The sequence below is a fragment of the Mirounga angustirostris genome, unplaced genomic scaffold, assembly GCF_029215605.1.
Source record: "Mirounga angustirostris isolate CCGP_5_RB_7025 unplaced genomic scaffold, mMirAng1.0.hap1 SCAF_7, whole genome shotgun sequence".
NCBI lineage: Eukaryota > Metazoa > Chordata > Mammalia > Carnivora > Phocidae > Mirounga > Mirounga angustirostris.
In genome coordinates, this window is record NW_026991715.1 from 143,101,828 (window position 1) to 143,117,821 (window position 15,994).

General features: G+C 40.0%; 2 protein-coding genes across 4 annotated transcripts in view; one reads left to right on the top strand and one right to left on the bottom strand.

The window, feature by feature from the left end:
- Positions 1-15,994, top strand: part of DNAH5 (dynein axonemal heavy chain 5) — a 273,454-nt gene that overhangs the window by 27,021 nt on the left and 230,439 nt on the right. The gene's annotated exons all lie outside the window — the stretch shown is intronic.
- On the bottom strand, positions 4,336-14,637 carry LOC123835995 (protein canopy homolog 2-like). Its single transcript, XM_045865144.1, has 2 exons — positions 14,603-14,637; positions 4,336-4,891 (listed from the first exon to the last, which is right to left on the bottom strand). The coding sequence occupies exons 1-2, from the start codon at positions 14,635-14,637 to the stop codon at positions 4,336-4,338; spliced, it is 591 nt and encodes a 196-aa protein (XP_045721100.1).

The following is a 15,994-nucleotide window of genomic DNA, read 5'->3' on the forward strand; positions in this document are numbered from 1 at the left end:
GCTGATCTTCTAAAACCATACTACAGAACTGGGCCACTGTGGGAAATGTGACTTCTCCCTGATTAGTGAACCACTGCCTAGGTTCTGGCTCCAGGATCTGTCACCTTTGCCTTAATCTGCACTAGCAAAATGGATGTCCCACCTTGCCTCAAAGCTTAGTTTGATTTAAGATCTCCCACGGGTTTGTCTGAATGGAACTTCCAATTACATGTGAACTCTAGCTGCAAGACAGCTGCAGAGGGGTCTGCGATATGTAGTTTTTAGCTTTCAGGTTACTACAAAGCAAAAAGCAAGAAGATGTGGTATATATATAATGGAATATTATTCAGCTTGAGAAAGAAACAAATCCTGCTATTTGCAAGAACATGGGTGGACCTTGAGGACATTTTACTAAATGAGGAGTCAGACAGAGAACAACAAATATGTGTGATATCACTCATATGTAGGATCTAGAAAAAATATTCAAACTCCTAGAAACAAAGAGTAAAATGGTTACTAGGGACTGGAGGTTGAGGGATGGGACAGACATTGTTTAAGGGCACAAACTTGCAGCAGGTAGTAACTAAGCCCTAGAGATCGAATGCACAGTACAGTGAATATAGGGAACAATATTGTATTATAATCATTAAACTAGCTAAGAGACTGAAAGTATTCCAAACACTAAAAAGAAATGATCCTTATCTAATGTGATAGAGGTGCTATTTTGTTATAATGGCAATCATTACCATATATAGATATTTCAAATTAACATGTCGTATACCTTCAATTTAGTCAATATTATAGGTCAAATATATTTCAATAAAAAGGAAATATAAAAAGCCAAACAAAAATCCAACAAACAAATACTAGAAGTAGATTGGCATGGGTGTTGAATGAGCCAGTCTTCAATATCCATTACGGTATGCAAACCAGAATTTTATGCAAGGCTGAAATGAACAAGCACGTGCTGGTATGGCCATACTCATTATTGGAAGGTTGAGTACCTTCATTTCATATGTAAGTAAACCCTGCCTCAGAATCCCCAAGGGCCCCACTGTTGCCCTGGCCACTATGTCCCCTCACTAGGAATCCTCGAACTTTTTCAGTTTTCCAGCATTGAAGGACTAATGCCTGGCACAGAGCTATGGGCTGCCATCTGTTCTTTTTGTGTGTGTGTGTCTAAGACCGTCAGTGTCCCTACAGTTCTGTCTCTTGGATGCCTGCTATTTGCTCCCTCCTGTGGACTCCACAGGCTTGATCTGATACTCACCAGCTCCTGGGAAGTCCCATTACCGCCTGCCATAAGGATGCCCTAGTCCTGACAAGCCTCCTACCTGCCTAAACGAGCTTACCATGGCTTCTTGGGCCATCCATGTGTCTTCTCCCGGCCAGGTGGGCTCAGAAGCAGTGGGGAAACAGTGATGGTGGCCCTGGTACCCCAGTGGGCAAATGCCTGGTGCCCTCTGGGCTGGTGAGCCTGTGCAGAAACTGTGTTCTCCTTAGGACTTTGGCTATGAGAAAGCTGGGGTAATACATACAGCATTGTTCTGGGCCAACCATGTTCTCAAAGAAGATTTGTTTGGGTACTGTAATTAGTATTCCCCTCCCCTGCTCATTCTACAAAGGAGGAAGCTGAAGCACAGAGAAGATACTTTATACCAAAGCCTCAGAACCGGCCTTAACCGCATGAGTGAACCATCGCTCATGGAACCTGAATGATTGGGTTTGATTTTAAATGTGACATGCCAGCAAACACCCCTGAAGACTTGTTTGTTTATTAGTTTCCTATTGCTGCTGTAATAAACGCACAAACTTGGTGACCGAAAACAACCCAAATTTATTTTCATACCGTCTTGTAAGTCCAAAGTCACGTTCACTAGGCTCCGATCAGGGTTTTGGCAGGCGTTCCTTCTGGAGCCTCTAGGGGTCAGTCCATTTCCCTTCCTTCTCCAGCTTCCAAGGGTCACTGGCATTCTTGGCTCATGGCATCTCTGCAGCACATTAACATTCCTTCCTCCACATTTGCTTCTTTCTCACTGACCCTCCTGTCTCCAGCTTCTTTGTTTTTGTTTGTTTTTAAAATATTTTATTATTTTATTATTTTTTTAAAGATTTACTTATTTATTTGGGAGGGGGCAGAGGGAGAGGGAGAGAGACTCCCAAGCAGACTCCATGCCAAGCATGCAGCCAGAGGCGAGGCTTGATCCCATTACCCTGAGACCATGACCTGAGCGGAAATGAGTAGTCAGATGCTCAACTTACTAAGCCACCCAGGCACCCCAAGATTTTATTTATTTACTTGAGAGGGAGAGAGCGCACACACGAACTTGTGGGCTCATGAATGGGGGGAGGGGGCAGAAGGGGGGAGAGAGGGAGATAATCTTCAGCAGACTCCGCTCTGAGTACAGAGCCTGATGTGGGGCTTGATCCCATGACCCTGAGATCACTACCTGAGCCGAAAATCAGGAATTGGATGCTTAACCAATGGAGCCACCCAGGCCCCCAACCTGATTCTTTTTTTTTTTTTTAAAGATTTATTTATTTATTTGAGAGAGCGAGAATGAGAGAGAGCACATGAGAGGGGGGAGGGTCAGAGGGAGAAGCAGACCCTCCGCTAAGCAGGGAGCCGGATGCGGGACTCGATCCTGGGACTCCAGGATCATGACCTGAGCCGAAGGCAGTTGCTTAACCGACTGAGCCACCCAGGTGCCCCCCCAACCTGCTTCTAAAGCTGATTATGTTGGGCCCACCTGAATAAATCAAGATGATCTCTCCCCTCCCCAAATCCTTAATTTATTCACATTTGCAAAGTTCCCTTTTCTGTGTACATTAATATATCCATGGGTTTATGGGATTAGGGCATGGACATTTTCAGGGACTGAATGATAATGTTGTTACTGGAGATTTTGAATATGTAAAAATCTCAATATTATGAGGATCAGGGAAATTCTGAATGTATTTGCTGTTAATTTAGTAGAAACTGGGTGAACATCCAGCCCCATGACAAATGTAACTGATATTAAAGAGAAATTCTCTGACGATGCCACCCAACGGCTGTGCAATTAATGGGGGAGATTTGTTGGAAGAGATTGATGCAGTTCTCTGTATCAGACAATACCTTAGACCAGGCATGTATTTTAAGCTGACATGTGCTAGAACATAAGATTTTGTTAGTTGTTTTATAATACATATAGTTTAGCTTATTTAGAGGATAAACGGGGCTGTAAGAACCGATTTTTAGTTGATTCGTATATTAATTTTTGTTAGTGTATAGGTTGTTAAATATTCTAATATCCCCCAACAGTAAATACTTGAAGGGCTCATTCTAGTAGAGGAGATGAGTCATGACCACATGATTACACGGCGTTGTGCTCTGTTTGAGGATGGGAGGGCTTAGTGATGGAGAGCTGGGAGTGACATTCGGGAAAGCTTTACTATGGAGGAGGGTGAGTGCTAAGCAAGCTGGAAGCAAAGAATAGGAACTTACCAAGTGGATGAGGTGCAGGGCATTTTTCACGAAATAGCAAGATTGGAACCCCTCAGTGTGTTTTGGGCTTTGTGGTATCACTGGAGCGGTTGGTGTGAAGAGGCATAAAGGGAGGAGGTTTGGGGTTAGGAGTGAGAAGAAAGCCTGGCGCCTCCGAGCAACAAGACGATGTGGTGTTTGCTCACTTCACAATATTCACACCATGCTGTCACTCTTCTCAGGCTTTATCCCACTTGGGCTGTGTGTAGTGTCAAACACTGTAAACCACCAAAAAATTCTTAGCTTTTTATTATGGAAAAGTTGAAGAATACACGAAAGTAGAATCGTCTAATGAAAGCTCTGTTACCGATCCCCCACCTGAACACTTAACCACATTCTCTGACGGTTTTGGAGAATTGTTGTATTATTCATCTCCATTGTTGTTGTGGCTGGAGGATTTTTTTAAAAAAATTATTTATTTATTTATTTGCTTATTTATTTATTTAGAGAGTATGAGCAGGGGGAGGGGCAGAGGAAGAGGGAGAGAGAGAATCTCAAGCAGACTCTGAGCTGAGTGCGGAGACTGACATGGGGCTTGATCCCATAACCCTGAGATCATGACCTGAGCCAAAATTGAGAGTCGGATGCCCAACTGACTGAGCCACCCAGGTGTCCCATGGCTGGAGGATTTTAAGGCAAATACCAAACATCACATTGTTTCATCTACAAATACATCAGTATGTAGCTTTATTCATTTTATTTATTTTTTGTACTTTTGGATTCATAATTTCTCAGTTCATTTCATTAAAAACGTAGTGACAAGGCATTGTCCCCCCTTCCCCTCCTGGAGGTGACCCATCAAACCTGTCAGTCTGGGCTGCTCCAGTGGTTCATAGCTCATCGAGTGATATGTACAGGGCATGGTCCCATAGATCTGTTCGCCTACGACAAAGTTTGTCTTTCACATTGTCAACCTCTTGGGAAAAGAATTCAATGAGTTCATCCTCCTGTTCCTCCATAATGTTCTCACAAGCAAGTTTGAGAGTGCCCCTGATGTCTGAATCAATCCGAATGGCCTGTAGGTCCAGTTCATTGGATTCTCCATTTTGGTCCACTACACGGACGTAGTTCTTGCGGTGGGTGGATGGGTGAGTCTGATCCTCATGCTCCTTCATCCGGTCACATACCTCCTCCAGCAGCCCTGTGAGATGGGCCTCTGAGTGAGCATAAGGCACCTCCACCACTAAATGGTGACCATCTGGGTTGATTTGGAAAGAGCCCATCTGAATGGTTTTCTTGGGATCCACCTGGGCAGTTTCCCAGTCTAGTTCATCCACCAGGGCCCTGCAGCCTCCACAGTATAGATCCTGGCTCCTCTGAGCCTCGGCTGCTCCCAGCGGGGCCCCTAAAACCAGGGCCAGCCAACCCCAGCCTTTCGTCTGTAGCCTAATGGGGTTGACCCATCTCTGCCCCTAGGGCTGCCTCCGTGGCCTAGGCACTCGAAGACGCCAGACTCACTTTAGCTCCCAACCCTAGCACCTGGCTGCCAGGGAGGGGAGTATGTGGCTTTAGTAAATAAAGACTTAAAAACATATTTACAGTATTATACCAATCCAATAATAATTTCTCAATATCTTTAGTACTCATTCCATGCCCCCTCTTTTTTTTGGGGAGAGAGAGGGAGATTGCGCACACCAGTGGAGGTGGTGGGGGAGGGGCAGATGGTGAGGGAGTGAGAGAATTCTATGCAGACTCCGCTCCCCCCAGCACAGAGCTCAACCTGGGGCTCCATCTCACCACGCTGAGATCATGACCTGAGCCAAAATCAGCCACTCAACTGACTGAGCCACCCAGGTGCCCCTCCATGGTTGGGTTTGAACATTAAAAAAAAAAAAAAGTATCAATTTTTTTTAAACATTAAAAAAATAGTATCAATTTTTTAAAAAGAGCAATTCCTGAAAATGGGAAATAAGTTGAAAAAGAAGTGGCTCTAACTATGTCTCAAGTTAGTGGCTTTAACCATAAACAGAAGAATTATTTTAAGCAACTGAAAATGCAATAAAGTTTTTATGCATATCTAAGATATATCCTAAAGACTGAAACAAAAAACAAACCACAAAAAAGTACTAAATTGTTTTCAGTAATAATTTACCATAAGGATTAAACAAGATCTCTCCAGGGGCGCCTGGAACTCACGACCCCTGATGAGGCCATTGGGCTCCATGCTGGGTGTGCAGCCTACTTAAAAAAAAATAAAAATAAAACTAGACTTCTTCTCTAAAAACAACTCTCATAAACTGTTTGATTGCTGTGAAATGCAGTTTGTTCTGGAAAAGCAGGAACAATGATTTTTTTTCCCTTTATCAGTTTTCAAAGTAAGTTGGTGCCCATTGCAACCTCCAGAAGTGAGCAAAATGTTTTTTGTTTTCATTTTTTAAGTATCAGCATGAAATCATGGATCTTATATATTTTTCTGTTTAAATCTTTTGCAGTCATTTTGTTTTTATTGCTTACATTTCCTCTTTGGTCCATGGGAATCACCTCAGGTTGGCTCCTGTGTCCTTTGCTATCACCCCATTTGCCTTTGACAGCTTCCTTGCCTTCTCGTATAAAGATGTGTCATGCCATCTTGTATGTTTCCTGCTCTACTCTAGGAATTAGTGACTTCTTGAAGGAGCTCTGGTTCTATTTCATGGGAGATTTATTTAGGGACTCTAATCTGGTGTTAGGGGTGTTCACTGCTACTGAGCTGATCATAGTTTATTTCCATTTCAGTGGATAGACCAAAGAAAATAGACTTTTTAAAAGATTTTATTTATTTGACAGAGAGAGACTGCGAGAGAGGGAACACAAGCAGGGGGATTGGAAGAGGGAGAAGCGGGTTTCCCGCTGAGCACAGGGAGCCCGACGTGGGGCTCGATCCAGCACCCTGGGATCATGACCTGAGCCGAAGGCAGACGCTTAACAACTGAGCCACCCAGGCGCCCCTGAAAATAGACTTTCTTTAAAAAAGATTTTATTTTTAAGTAATCTCTACATCCAATGTGGGGCTCGAACTCACAACCCTGAGATCAGGTGCTAGCCAGGTGCTCCAGACTTTTTAAAAGAGAAAAATACTTCATGAGTTCATGATGATATATTCAATTCAAAATTAACCAGCTTTTACTTACTTGATTTTTATGTTTGTATCCCTTTTATTTGATACTGAAAATCCTGGTTCCCAATGATGTTAGCCACCTTACTTATTTGCTTTATCCTACTATATGGTAGGACATATATTATTCATTATATATTAAAAATAATAATCCCATTATTATTACCAACAATATGATTACTGAAAACAACTTGCCCTTTTTTTTTTTTTTCAGTCTTTAGGATATATCTTAGATATGCACAAAAACTTTACTGCAGTTTGAGTTTCTTAAAATAATTCTTCTGTTTGGGGATGCCTGGGTGGCTCAGTCATGAAGTGTCTGCCTTTGGCTCAGGTCGTGATCCCAGGGTACTGGGATCGAGCCCTGCATTGGGCTCCCTGCTCAGCAGGAAGCTTGCTTCTCCCTCTCCCACTCCCCCTGCTTGTGTTCCCTCTCTCGCTGTCTCTGTCAAATAAATAGAAAAATCTTTAAAAAAAATAATTCTGTTTATGGTTAAGCCACTAACTTGAGACATAGTAAGAGCCACTTTTTTTTTCAGTTTATTTCCCATTTTTAGGAATTGCTCTTTTTTAAAAAAATGGTACATTGTGTTTTATGATTACTATCCAGTTGTCTAGAGTTGATTCCAGTTGTTTCCAACCAAGAGTTCTGGTTGAGCCAAGTGGTGATAAAACAGTAGAAACAGAGAGGGCGAAAGTTGCTGAGTCATCAACATGGCAGAACACTTGGGCGTGGAGAACGTTCCCTGCTCCCACAGCCTGCCCACTGAAGACAGATGCACCCCCAGGAGCCTCTCTCTGTGAGGCTGGCTGAGCAACTACTGAGTTTTTCATTTGCTTGTTTATTCTTAAAACTCCCATTACCTGTGACAGCGACTCCCTCCTTGTCCAAACGTTCTTCAGGCTTCTGAGCCCTCTCATTGACTTGCCTTGTCCTTGGCCTGCCAAGCCCAGGTTTTACAAGAATCCTTCTAAGGCATTGTAGCCACCCTTGATTTCAAATTAAGTTCCTTTTAGTAATTTTCTATCCTTTGAGCCCTGCCTGTTAGCTATAGATCCTCAGCTGCCCATGCTGTATTTGGAGTTAGGCCCAGTTCTAGACAGAAGTCTCTCTTCTCTACTGCAGTAGCTTGAATAACATCTGCCTTGCCCTTTCCAACAAGCGTCCCTTGCAGTTTCTCTTTAACACCTGTGTTTAAAAGCATTTTTCTATTCTTGGGGCACTTGGGTGGCTCAGTCGGTTGAGTGTCTGACTCTTGGTTTTGGCTCAGGCCGTGATCTCATGGGTCATGGGATCAAGCCATGCTCCATGCTCAGTGGGGAGTCTGCTTGAAGATTCTCTCCTTCTACCCATTTCCTGCGTGCGTGCTCTCTCTCTCTTTCTCAAATAAATAAATTAAAATCTTAAAAAAAATGTTTTTCTCTGGCGCTTGGGTGGCTCAGTCGTTAAGTGTCTGCCTTCGGCTCAGGTCATGATCCCAGGGTCCTGGGATCAAGCCCCGCATCGGGCTGCCTGCTCTGCGGGAGACCTGCTTCTCCCTCTCCCACTCCCCCTGCTTGTGTTCCCTCTCTCGCTGTCTCTCTCTGTCAAATGAATAAATAAATTCTTAAAAAAAAAGTTTTTCTGTTCTTTGCAATAAAAAAGAAAAACACCTTAAGAAAGTTCTAGAATATTAAAATCTAAATACATTGAATGTGTTATTAGACACTTACTGTTTTCCAGGGAATCAAAACATTATTTTTCTTTATTTCTTCTAGTCACCTTTTTTCTGTGTAAAACCAAAATTATGACAAATGAGAAAATATAATTTGATTTCTGAAACTCAGTTTACACACAGTAATTCAGATGCTTATCTTTTACATAAAATTATCTGTACACATTGGCACCTGCTTTGAATTCAAAACAAATACATAAGCAGGTAACAAAATAATATAAACAAATAATGAAAGTTCTAAGGATTGACTTCTATGTAGAAGAGTACTCAGGGTCAGGAGATAGTGTCAATCAGGGCATCCTTCTTGGAGGAGGTAAGTTGTGAGTCAGATGGCGAAGGAGTTGAGAGTCAAGGATTAGTAGAAAGAATGAGAGAAGCAACTTTAAAACAGGACTTATAATGCTGTGTTATGAACAGGGAGACACTCTGTTTTCAGGCTTTGGACAAGTCACTTTACCTTTCTGACTGTGATTCTTCACCCGGGCACTTGTTTTTTCCTCTGAGCCCCATATTCAAGTGTAGAATGGCATGAGTCCAGATTGGGATGCCCTTCCTGGAGAGGGTAATGAAGAATCTTGATGGAACACATCTAGAATTCCAGACAGAGGCCCTGGGAACCAGGTAAGGAATGAATAAGGAGATCTTAGGTGGTAATGCCACCTACCTCCAGTTCCCACATGTTTTCTCTGCCCTGGACCAACCTTTGTGCCCTATCCCTTCTCTCAAGCACTTGGGGTGCTCCAGGACTTGTCTTGGGTACTGGGCTGGTCCTGAAAGATTTGCACTCAAAGCATCAAGGGTCAGAGCCCCTCAGGGGTGGTTTGGCCAGATCAGCCTGACCAGGGGCACCCCTCTCCCGACCCTCTCTGCCTGCCTTTCTCAGGACCCGGGGAGTGAATCCACATATGTCCCTCTCGTTTCCTCTCTGTTTATCAGTCCTCTTGAGTCTTTAGTGGGATTTATTATATTCCAAGTGGCTTGTATTTGCAGTTTGGAGTTCTGCAAGGATCCAGTAGTAATTTAAAAGAAATTTTTCTAAACTGTTTTTTTTTTTTTTAAGATTTTTTAAATTTTTAAGTAATGTCTACACCCAACGTGGGGCTCAAACTTACAACCCCAAGATCAAGCATTGCATGCTCTGCTGACTGAGCCAGCCGGATGCTCCAAGATTTTTCTTAAAGCAGGCAGGGGACATAGAATTCCTTCATGATTAATTTCCAATATGTAACATTACTGTAAGAGATTGTGACTTGTGTGATTTTTGTTCTTTACAATGTATTAAGGTTTCTTTGGTCTTACTAGTTTTGTTAACCATAACCATTTGTCACTACAGACCAATAGTATTATTTGGGGGACTATAAGGTTTAATATATTTCTATTAACACATTGTTTAGAACATCCTTTTATTATTGTTTTTCTGTTAATATTGCCTGTATTTCTAACAGGCTTTGCTTATTTTATGTTAACACTTTTTTTTTTTTTAGCACATAGCTACTATATACTCATAGTGGATTGTATCTTTTATAAAAATGAAGTGTCTGTTTTGGTCCAAATCTTTAAGGCTTTGTCTTTAATTCTACTTTCTATGACAGTAATGAAGCAGCTATTTATTTTCTGTATGTGTGCTGTATCTTTATCTAGTCTTAGAAAGAGCAATTACAAATCAACAGAAAGAAAATTACTAGGAGAAAAATAGGAAGGATAAGAACTGGAAAGTCACATACGCACATCCCCTGCCCCCACCAAATGCCCAATAAATATTTTTAAAATGTTCAGCCTCATTATTGCTAAATATTTGCAAGTTATACTAGCAATGGGATTACAGTGACTTATCATTTCCCATCTATCATGTAGGCAAAGATAAAATAAATACATTTCTCATGGGAACCAAAGGGTATAATATTTAGGGAATACTTTTTCTAATAATTTATTGAAATAAATAAGCAGAGATTTATACGAGGATTTGTATACAGGGATATTCTTTGTAGTACTTTTTTTTTTTTAAGATTTTATTTATTTATTTGACAGAGAGATAGAGAGCACAAGTAGCCAGAACGGCAGGCAGAGGGAGAAGCAGACTTCCCGCCGAGCAGGGAGCCCGATGCGGGACTCGATCCCAGGACTCTGGGATCATGACCTGGGCCGAAGGCAGCCGCTTAACCGACTGAGCCACCCAGGTGCCCCTCTTTGTAGTACTTATAATAGTGAAAAATCAGAACCAATCTAAAAGTTAAGAAAAAATATATTGGCTAAATAAAGTCAGGTCTATCTAATCAATAAATGTGTAACCATTAAATCATATTTTGAAGAATATTGAGTAATATGAAAAAGTTTTTATGACACCTTATAAACTAAAAAGAGGTACATATATGTTTGTGTGAATATATATGTATATATACATATTTAAAAAAATTTGTAGAATATGTATATATACATTTTTTTTTTAAATTTATTTTTTTAAGAGAATGGGAGGTGGGAGAGGCAGGACATTTCTCATAGAAGACAGACTGGCAGAATATATGTTAATAGTGCTCAGATTTTGTTGACATTTATTTTTACTTTCTCATATTTAACTTTCTGTTTTCCACAATAAATGTGCACTATTTTTATAATAAAATAATCAAAAACTATTTTAAAAATGTTCATATTAGAATTGTTCATATTAGAATAGGTTAAGGAGTTTAAGTGAGAGAATGATAATACATTTTACATAACAGAAAATGATCAAAATCATTCAAAGTGAATTTGCTATGTAACTATCAATATTGGGATCACTATATGGATATATTTCATGTTTTTCTTCTTTAGAGATTGATATACAAATTTTTTGCCTCTCTGATGTGCCATCTTTCGTGCAGTCAGGTCTATTTTATCTTTTATAATTATTTCATTATTTAGTTTCATTCATATGATATAGGTAGACAAAGTTTTTAAATTAGGGATTTTTGAAAGGGAAACAAGTAAAGGTAAGTTTCTTATGGATTAGAGTTACAGAAGAGGAGACTTTGGCTTCTCTCCCATTAAAGCATTCGACAATTTCCCCATCATTCTTTTTTTTTTTTTTTTTTTGTAAATATAAGACAGTAAATGTAAATTACTGGTAGCCTTGTAGTCTTGAGACATGGGTCCTCTGCATTTCCTTTGCTCTTCTGGCAAGTGAGTTCTATTTCCAGCCACTGGATGGCAGCTAACCTCCATTAGTAGTAAGTTGTTTTCGGATTCTCTCTTCCATAGTGCAGACTGTGCATCATTTAACGTATTGTGTTTGAAAGGAAAAAAAGAAAAGAACTCAACATATAGTATCTCTGGATTAATCTCATTTTATTAACCTCCGAATGTAAGATTTTATAGGGCATAAGATTGAAGTGCTCTATGTCTTGTAACGGGAATTCTGAGGATTTCTTTTTAGAAAGAAAAGAAAAAAGCCAGATAAACCTAAGCTTGTTGATTGCAGGCACAGTGCTCCTTTCATGAGTCTGTAGATCCATTATTAATAGTAGAGCTTTACCATTTTGACATTCCACACTACAAATAATATTGCAACAACAGTCCCCTGTAAGGAAATATTTGTCAAACTTAGCTGATCGCTCAGAGCAGTGGTAAGCTGATGCTCTGTATACTGAAATTCATTCATATGAATAATTCAGTTCACAAAATTCCAGTCTGCAATTCTATCCCACTTGATAATCACTCAGTAAAATGATAATGAAGAAGAGCACCAGCTTGTATATTCCAATGCAAGAAAAAAATGTGAAAGTTGATCATGGTGTATCCTTCATGCTTCAGTCTAGGCTAATAGAGGAAAACGGAAATGCAGAATAAGCAAGTGTACGTCCTCTATTCAACTAATGGCACAGACCAGACAAAGTGACATGTATAGGAGGGACTGGAATTCGCCTTTCACACTCATCAATGGTTCCTTGTACCGCACAACCCAGACACCACGATCACCACCTGTGTCAACAAATTAAAAAAGAAAACCAACAACAAAAATGAGAACAAAAATGGCGTGAAAAAGGAAACTTCAAGAGGATTAAAAAATAGGATAAAAATTTTTAATAGATTGAAAAAATTACTCAACAAAAAATATCATTTTGGTTTATTACGGAATAAGTGATTTAAAAAATGATCCCTTGATACATATATTTAATAAATACCTATTATGTGTCAGATGCTGTGCTAATCATGTTATTCAAAGCTCTTGTTTGAAAAAAAATCCTAGTACAAATTGTATTTCTAAAATGTAATTATTCAGGTTGAAAATGATTAGATTTGGGCGCCTGGGTGGCTCAGTTGGTTAAGCAACTGCCTTCGGCTCAGGTCATGATCCTGGAGTCCCGGGATCGAGTCCCGCATCCGGCTCCCTGCTCGGCGGGGGGTCTGCTTCTCCCTCTGACCCTCCTCCCTCTCATGCTCTCTGTCTCTCATTCTCTCTCTCAAATAAATAAATAAAATCTTAAAAAAAAAAAAGAAAATGATTAGATTTAAGGAATGAGCAATAGAATTTCAGAGAAGGGACTCCTGAGACTCTGGAAGAACTTCACAGAGGAAGGGACATGGGAACAGATTCTTGCCACATGCATGGGACCTTGGCCTGCACAGAAGGAGGGGAGTGTGTTTCGGACAGATTCTGAAGGTATGTTTGGAGACCAGCTTGTACCCCCACTGGCAGGAGTGGATGGCCAGTGGAATCCTCGCACCAGCTGGTGTTCGTAGGGAAGGGCAGGAGGTGGTTGAAGCATTTTCTTCAGTGTTGGCACGGTATTGGCAAGGACCTCTCTTCCCCTATAGAGTAGAATAAATATAGATCTCACTTTCCCCTATATATTAGAATAACATTTTAATATTTAAATAAGAGTTTTGAACTGAGGTTCACAAGCTTTAATCTGTGCAAGAGTTGGATAGAACTAATTAGGGAAAATGAACTCCAAGGCGAATGCTTGCCATTTGGAAAACTTTCCACAGAACAAATTGCTGTGATTTAAAGATGTTTTCCATTTCATTAATTTTCTTTAAAAAGAGAGAGAGTGAGAGAAATGTAATTCCCAAATGGGGATAACAGTTTGGAGAAAAATTGCCTTCAGCCATCGTTCTTTTTGTGGTAATTACCTTAACATTTTCTCTTAGGAGACTGCTGTTTTCAGCTTTGTGTATTTCCTGGATTAGAAAAGCAATAGATTTTCTCCTATTGCTCTAGATCCCTCAATGAATTAACACCTTCAACTCTTGTTTTTCCCCATTTTGTTATTATTATGTGATAAGCAATGGGCACTTCCTGTTTTCTTCCTTCCATTGCTTGGCAGGGAAACCCACTCAACTCACCACGCTGGGCTCCCTCAGTCTGCCTTAGCCTCAGGGTTGATGGTTCGGCCCTCATTTGAAAATGACGTTCTGAATGGCAAGGAGACTGGTGATGATGCGAAGGAGACGGTGTGAGATTTGGTTGGGAGATGATTTTCCTTTAGGCTTTCCCGTAAGGAAGGAGGGAGACTGAAGCCCATAGGGAGGTTCTGGGAGGATGAGGGAGACCAGGAGGTAGAAGGTGGGGGGCCCCACTTGCTCAGGAAGTGCTGCAGGGTGGTTCGCAGGGAACAGGGAGACACTGTTCCAGAATTTTCCATTGCAGTAGATTCAAATGTTCACCCTTTGCTTTGGGAAGGGGGAAGGAAAAAAGTGAAAAAGCAGAGAGGAAGCATTTTTTTCCTGGCCTGCTGTAGCTCACTTTCAGGACACTTCCCTCAGGAACATATTTCCCCTTATTTTCTTAGGTTATGAAAGGAAAATAGTCCAGACTTTATTTAGCTTTTTAATTTTTCCCTTTACTTTTTTGTGTGCTAGTGCTCCTACCTTTTTAAAATTGATTTAAACTAATTTCAAAACTGAGTTTTATGAAAAGTATTTTCTTAAGTTTTAAATCTTATTGCATATTAAAGGTATATTTTATATACATTGGCTCATGAGCTTTGTAGGGGCCACCTGGATTCTTACGTACCTTGATAGGTCCTTACAATTTAGTACTTTATTGTTGATTAATTATGGTTTTATCTCTTTTGCTAGATTATAAACTCTTCATATCTTGTACACGAATAACATTGTGCTGGGCATATCAGAGACGCTAAATAAATATAATGGTGGTTGACTTTGGTGAAATTAATGAACTATACTAAAACATTTCCTTAAAATATATAACACTTCTTAAATCACACCTAAAATATGGAATTAATTTCCTTACCACCTAGAAAAGGAATTATGCCACCAGATTTGATCCTTAGGGTCTTTCTTTGTTACCTTTCGTTCTCTTTGAAACAGGAATCTTCCCACATTTTTGATGGTGTAGTTTTTGAAAGTTAAAATAATCCCGAGAAAGTAATTCAGATTAATTTCATGTCAAATACTAAATCACCAGGTAAGAGCTATGTTTTAAAAAATCTTGCCTTATCCTGGCCTTTGTGTTTTCATACCTGGTATATTTATATCCCCATGAAAATCAAATTCACTTTAGTCAGTGGAAATTGATTTATATAATTAACTGTATTGACAGTTTTCAGTGGAAGAGTTAATAATAGAAAATCAGGAAGCTGGCGGTTCTTTAAGGAGCAAAAACTAGGTATTGCATTATGAAGCATTGTTAAATGTACTTACGATAGGAAATGTATGTATACCCTAATATTAATGGTGTCCTTTTATCTCTGCTGTCAGGGAAGTTGCGGTGCTGGTTTTGGTAAGAAGTAAGCATTGAAACTCATCCTTATAGAAGCTTCGAAAGAACATTTGGTTTGCAGAGTGTTTATATAATTTAGTTTTGTTAGCAATAAAAACCAATTTATTCTTTACATATGCAGTAATAGACTTTATGTTTGCTCTCTGAAATGATATTTTAGCATTTTCGCTGTGGAAAGAAACACCGGTGTTTGAAATTTGCCTTGTGAAATCTATAGGTAGTAATGATCTTTATTGTAAATTATGTCATGGTCTTTAAGAAAGACGAGATGTAGAATACCGCAACAGGTGAATATGTTGGGTTATTTTTGTTTTCCTTGGCAATATAAATTTTGCTTTGTTGGTAGCAGAATAACTTATTTGTCACTGTGGTTTGTTTTGGGGTTTAAAAACATAATTAGCTCCTGGGTGAGGTTATGAATGGACTGTTCTTCCTTCACTGAATAAAGCAATGTGAAGACCCAGAAATATAGTCGCGACAAGACAGCTCCATCTCTGGTCTCTAGGAGTTTGCAGTGGTGGTCAGGGGTGACCAGAAGCAAAGCATCTCAATTTGCCCTGGAACTCTGATCAATTGCTCTCTTTCTGAGGTGATCAAATCATTCTAGGCTCTGGCTAGAAAATCTTCCTTTGATGTCTCCCCAAGTTTATCCTTAAGCTTTTCAAAGAGGGGCAAACCATTCTTTCCAGAAATGACTGCTTGGTTTCAGTTGCATGGATTTTCTATATCTGATCACATTCTTGGAGTCAAAGTTTTTTCGGCCTTACAAGTCAGTGCCTTTCATGTTCCTGCCAGATTCCTTGGCATGGTCGTGACTGCTAACCACTGCTTAGCATATTTATAAATGTGTCTTGGTTATTTTCATGGGTTTTTATTTATGATAAAATCATAGTAAACGGGTTTGCAAAGTCCAGCTATCATAAGTTGGGAAGTTCTTCTGCATAGCAGTCATTAACATG

Excerpts from the sequence above, each read along its gene's own strand:
- LOC123835995 (XM_045865144.1), bottom strand. The coding sequence starts at position 14,637 with ATGTGGGAAGATTCCTGTTTCAAAGAGAACGAAAG. Across the intron at positions 4,892-14,602 it reads TGTTTCAAAGAGAACGAAAG|GCTACAGACGAAAGGCTGGG; the intron begins GTAACAAAGAAA and ends CAACCCCATTAG.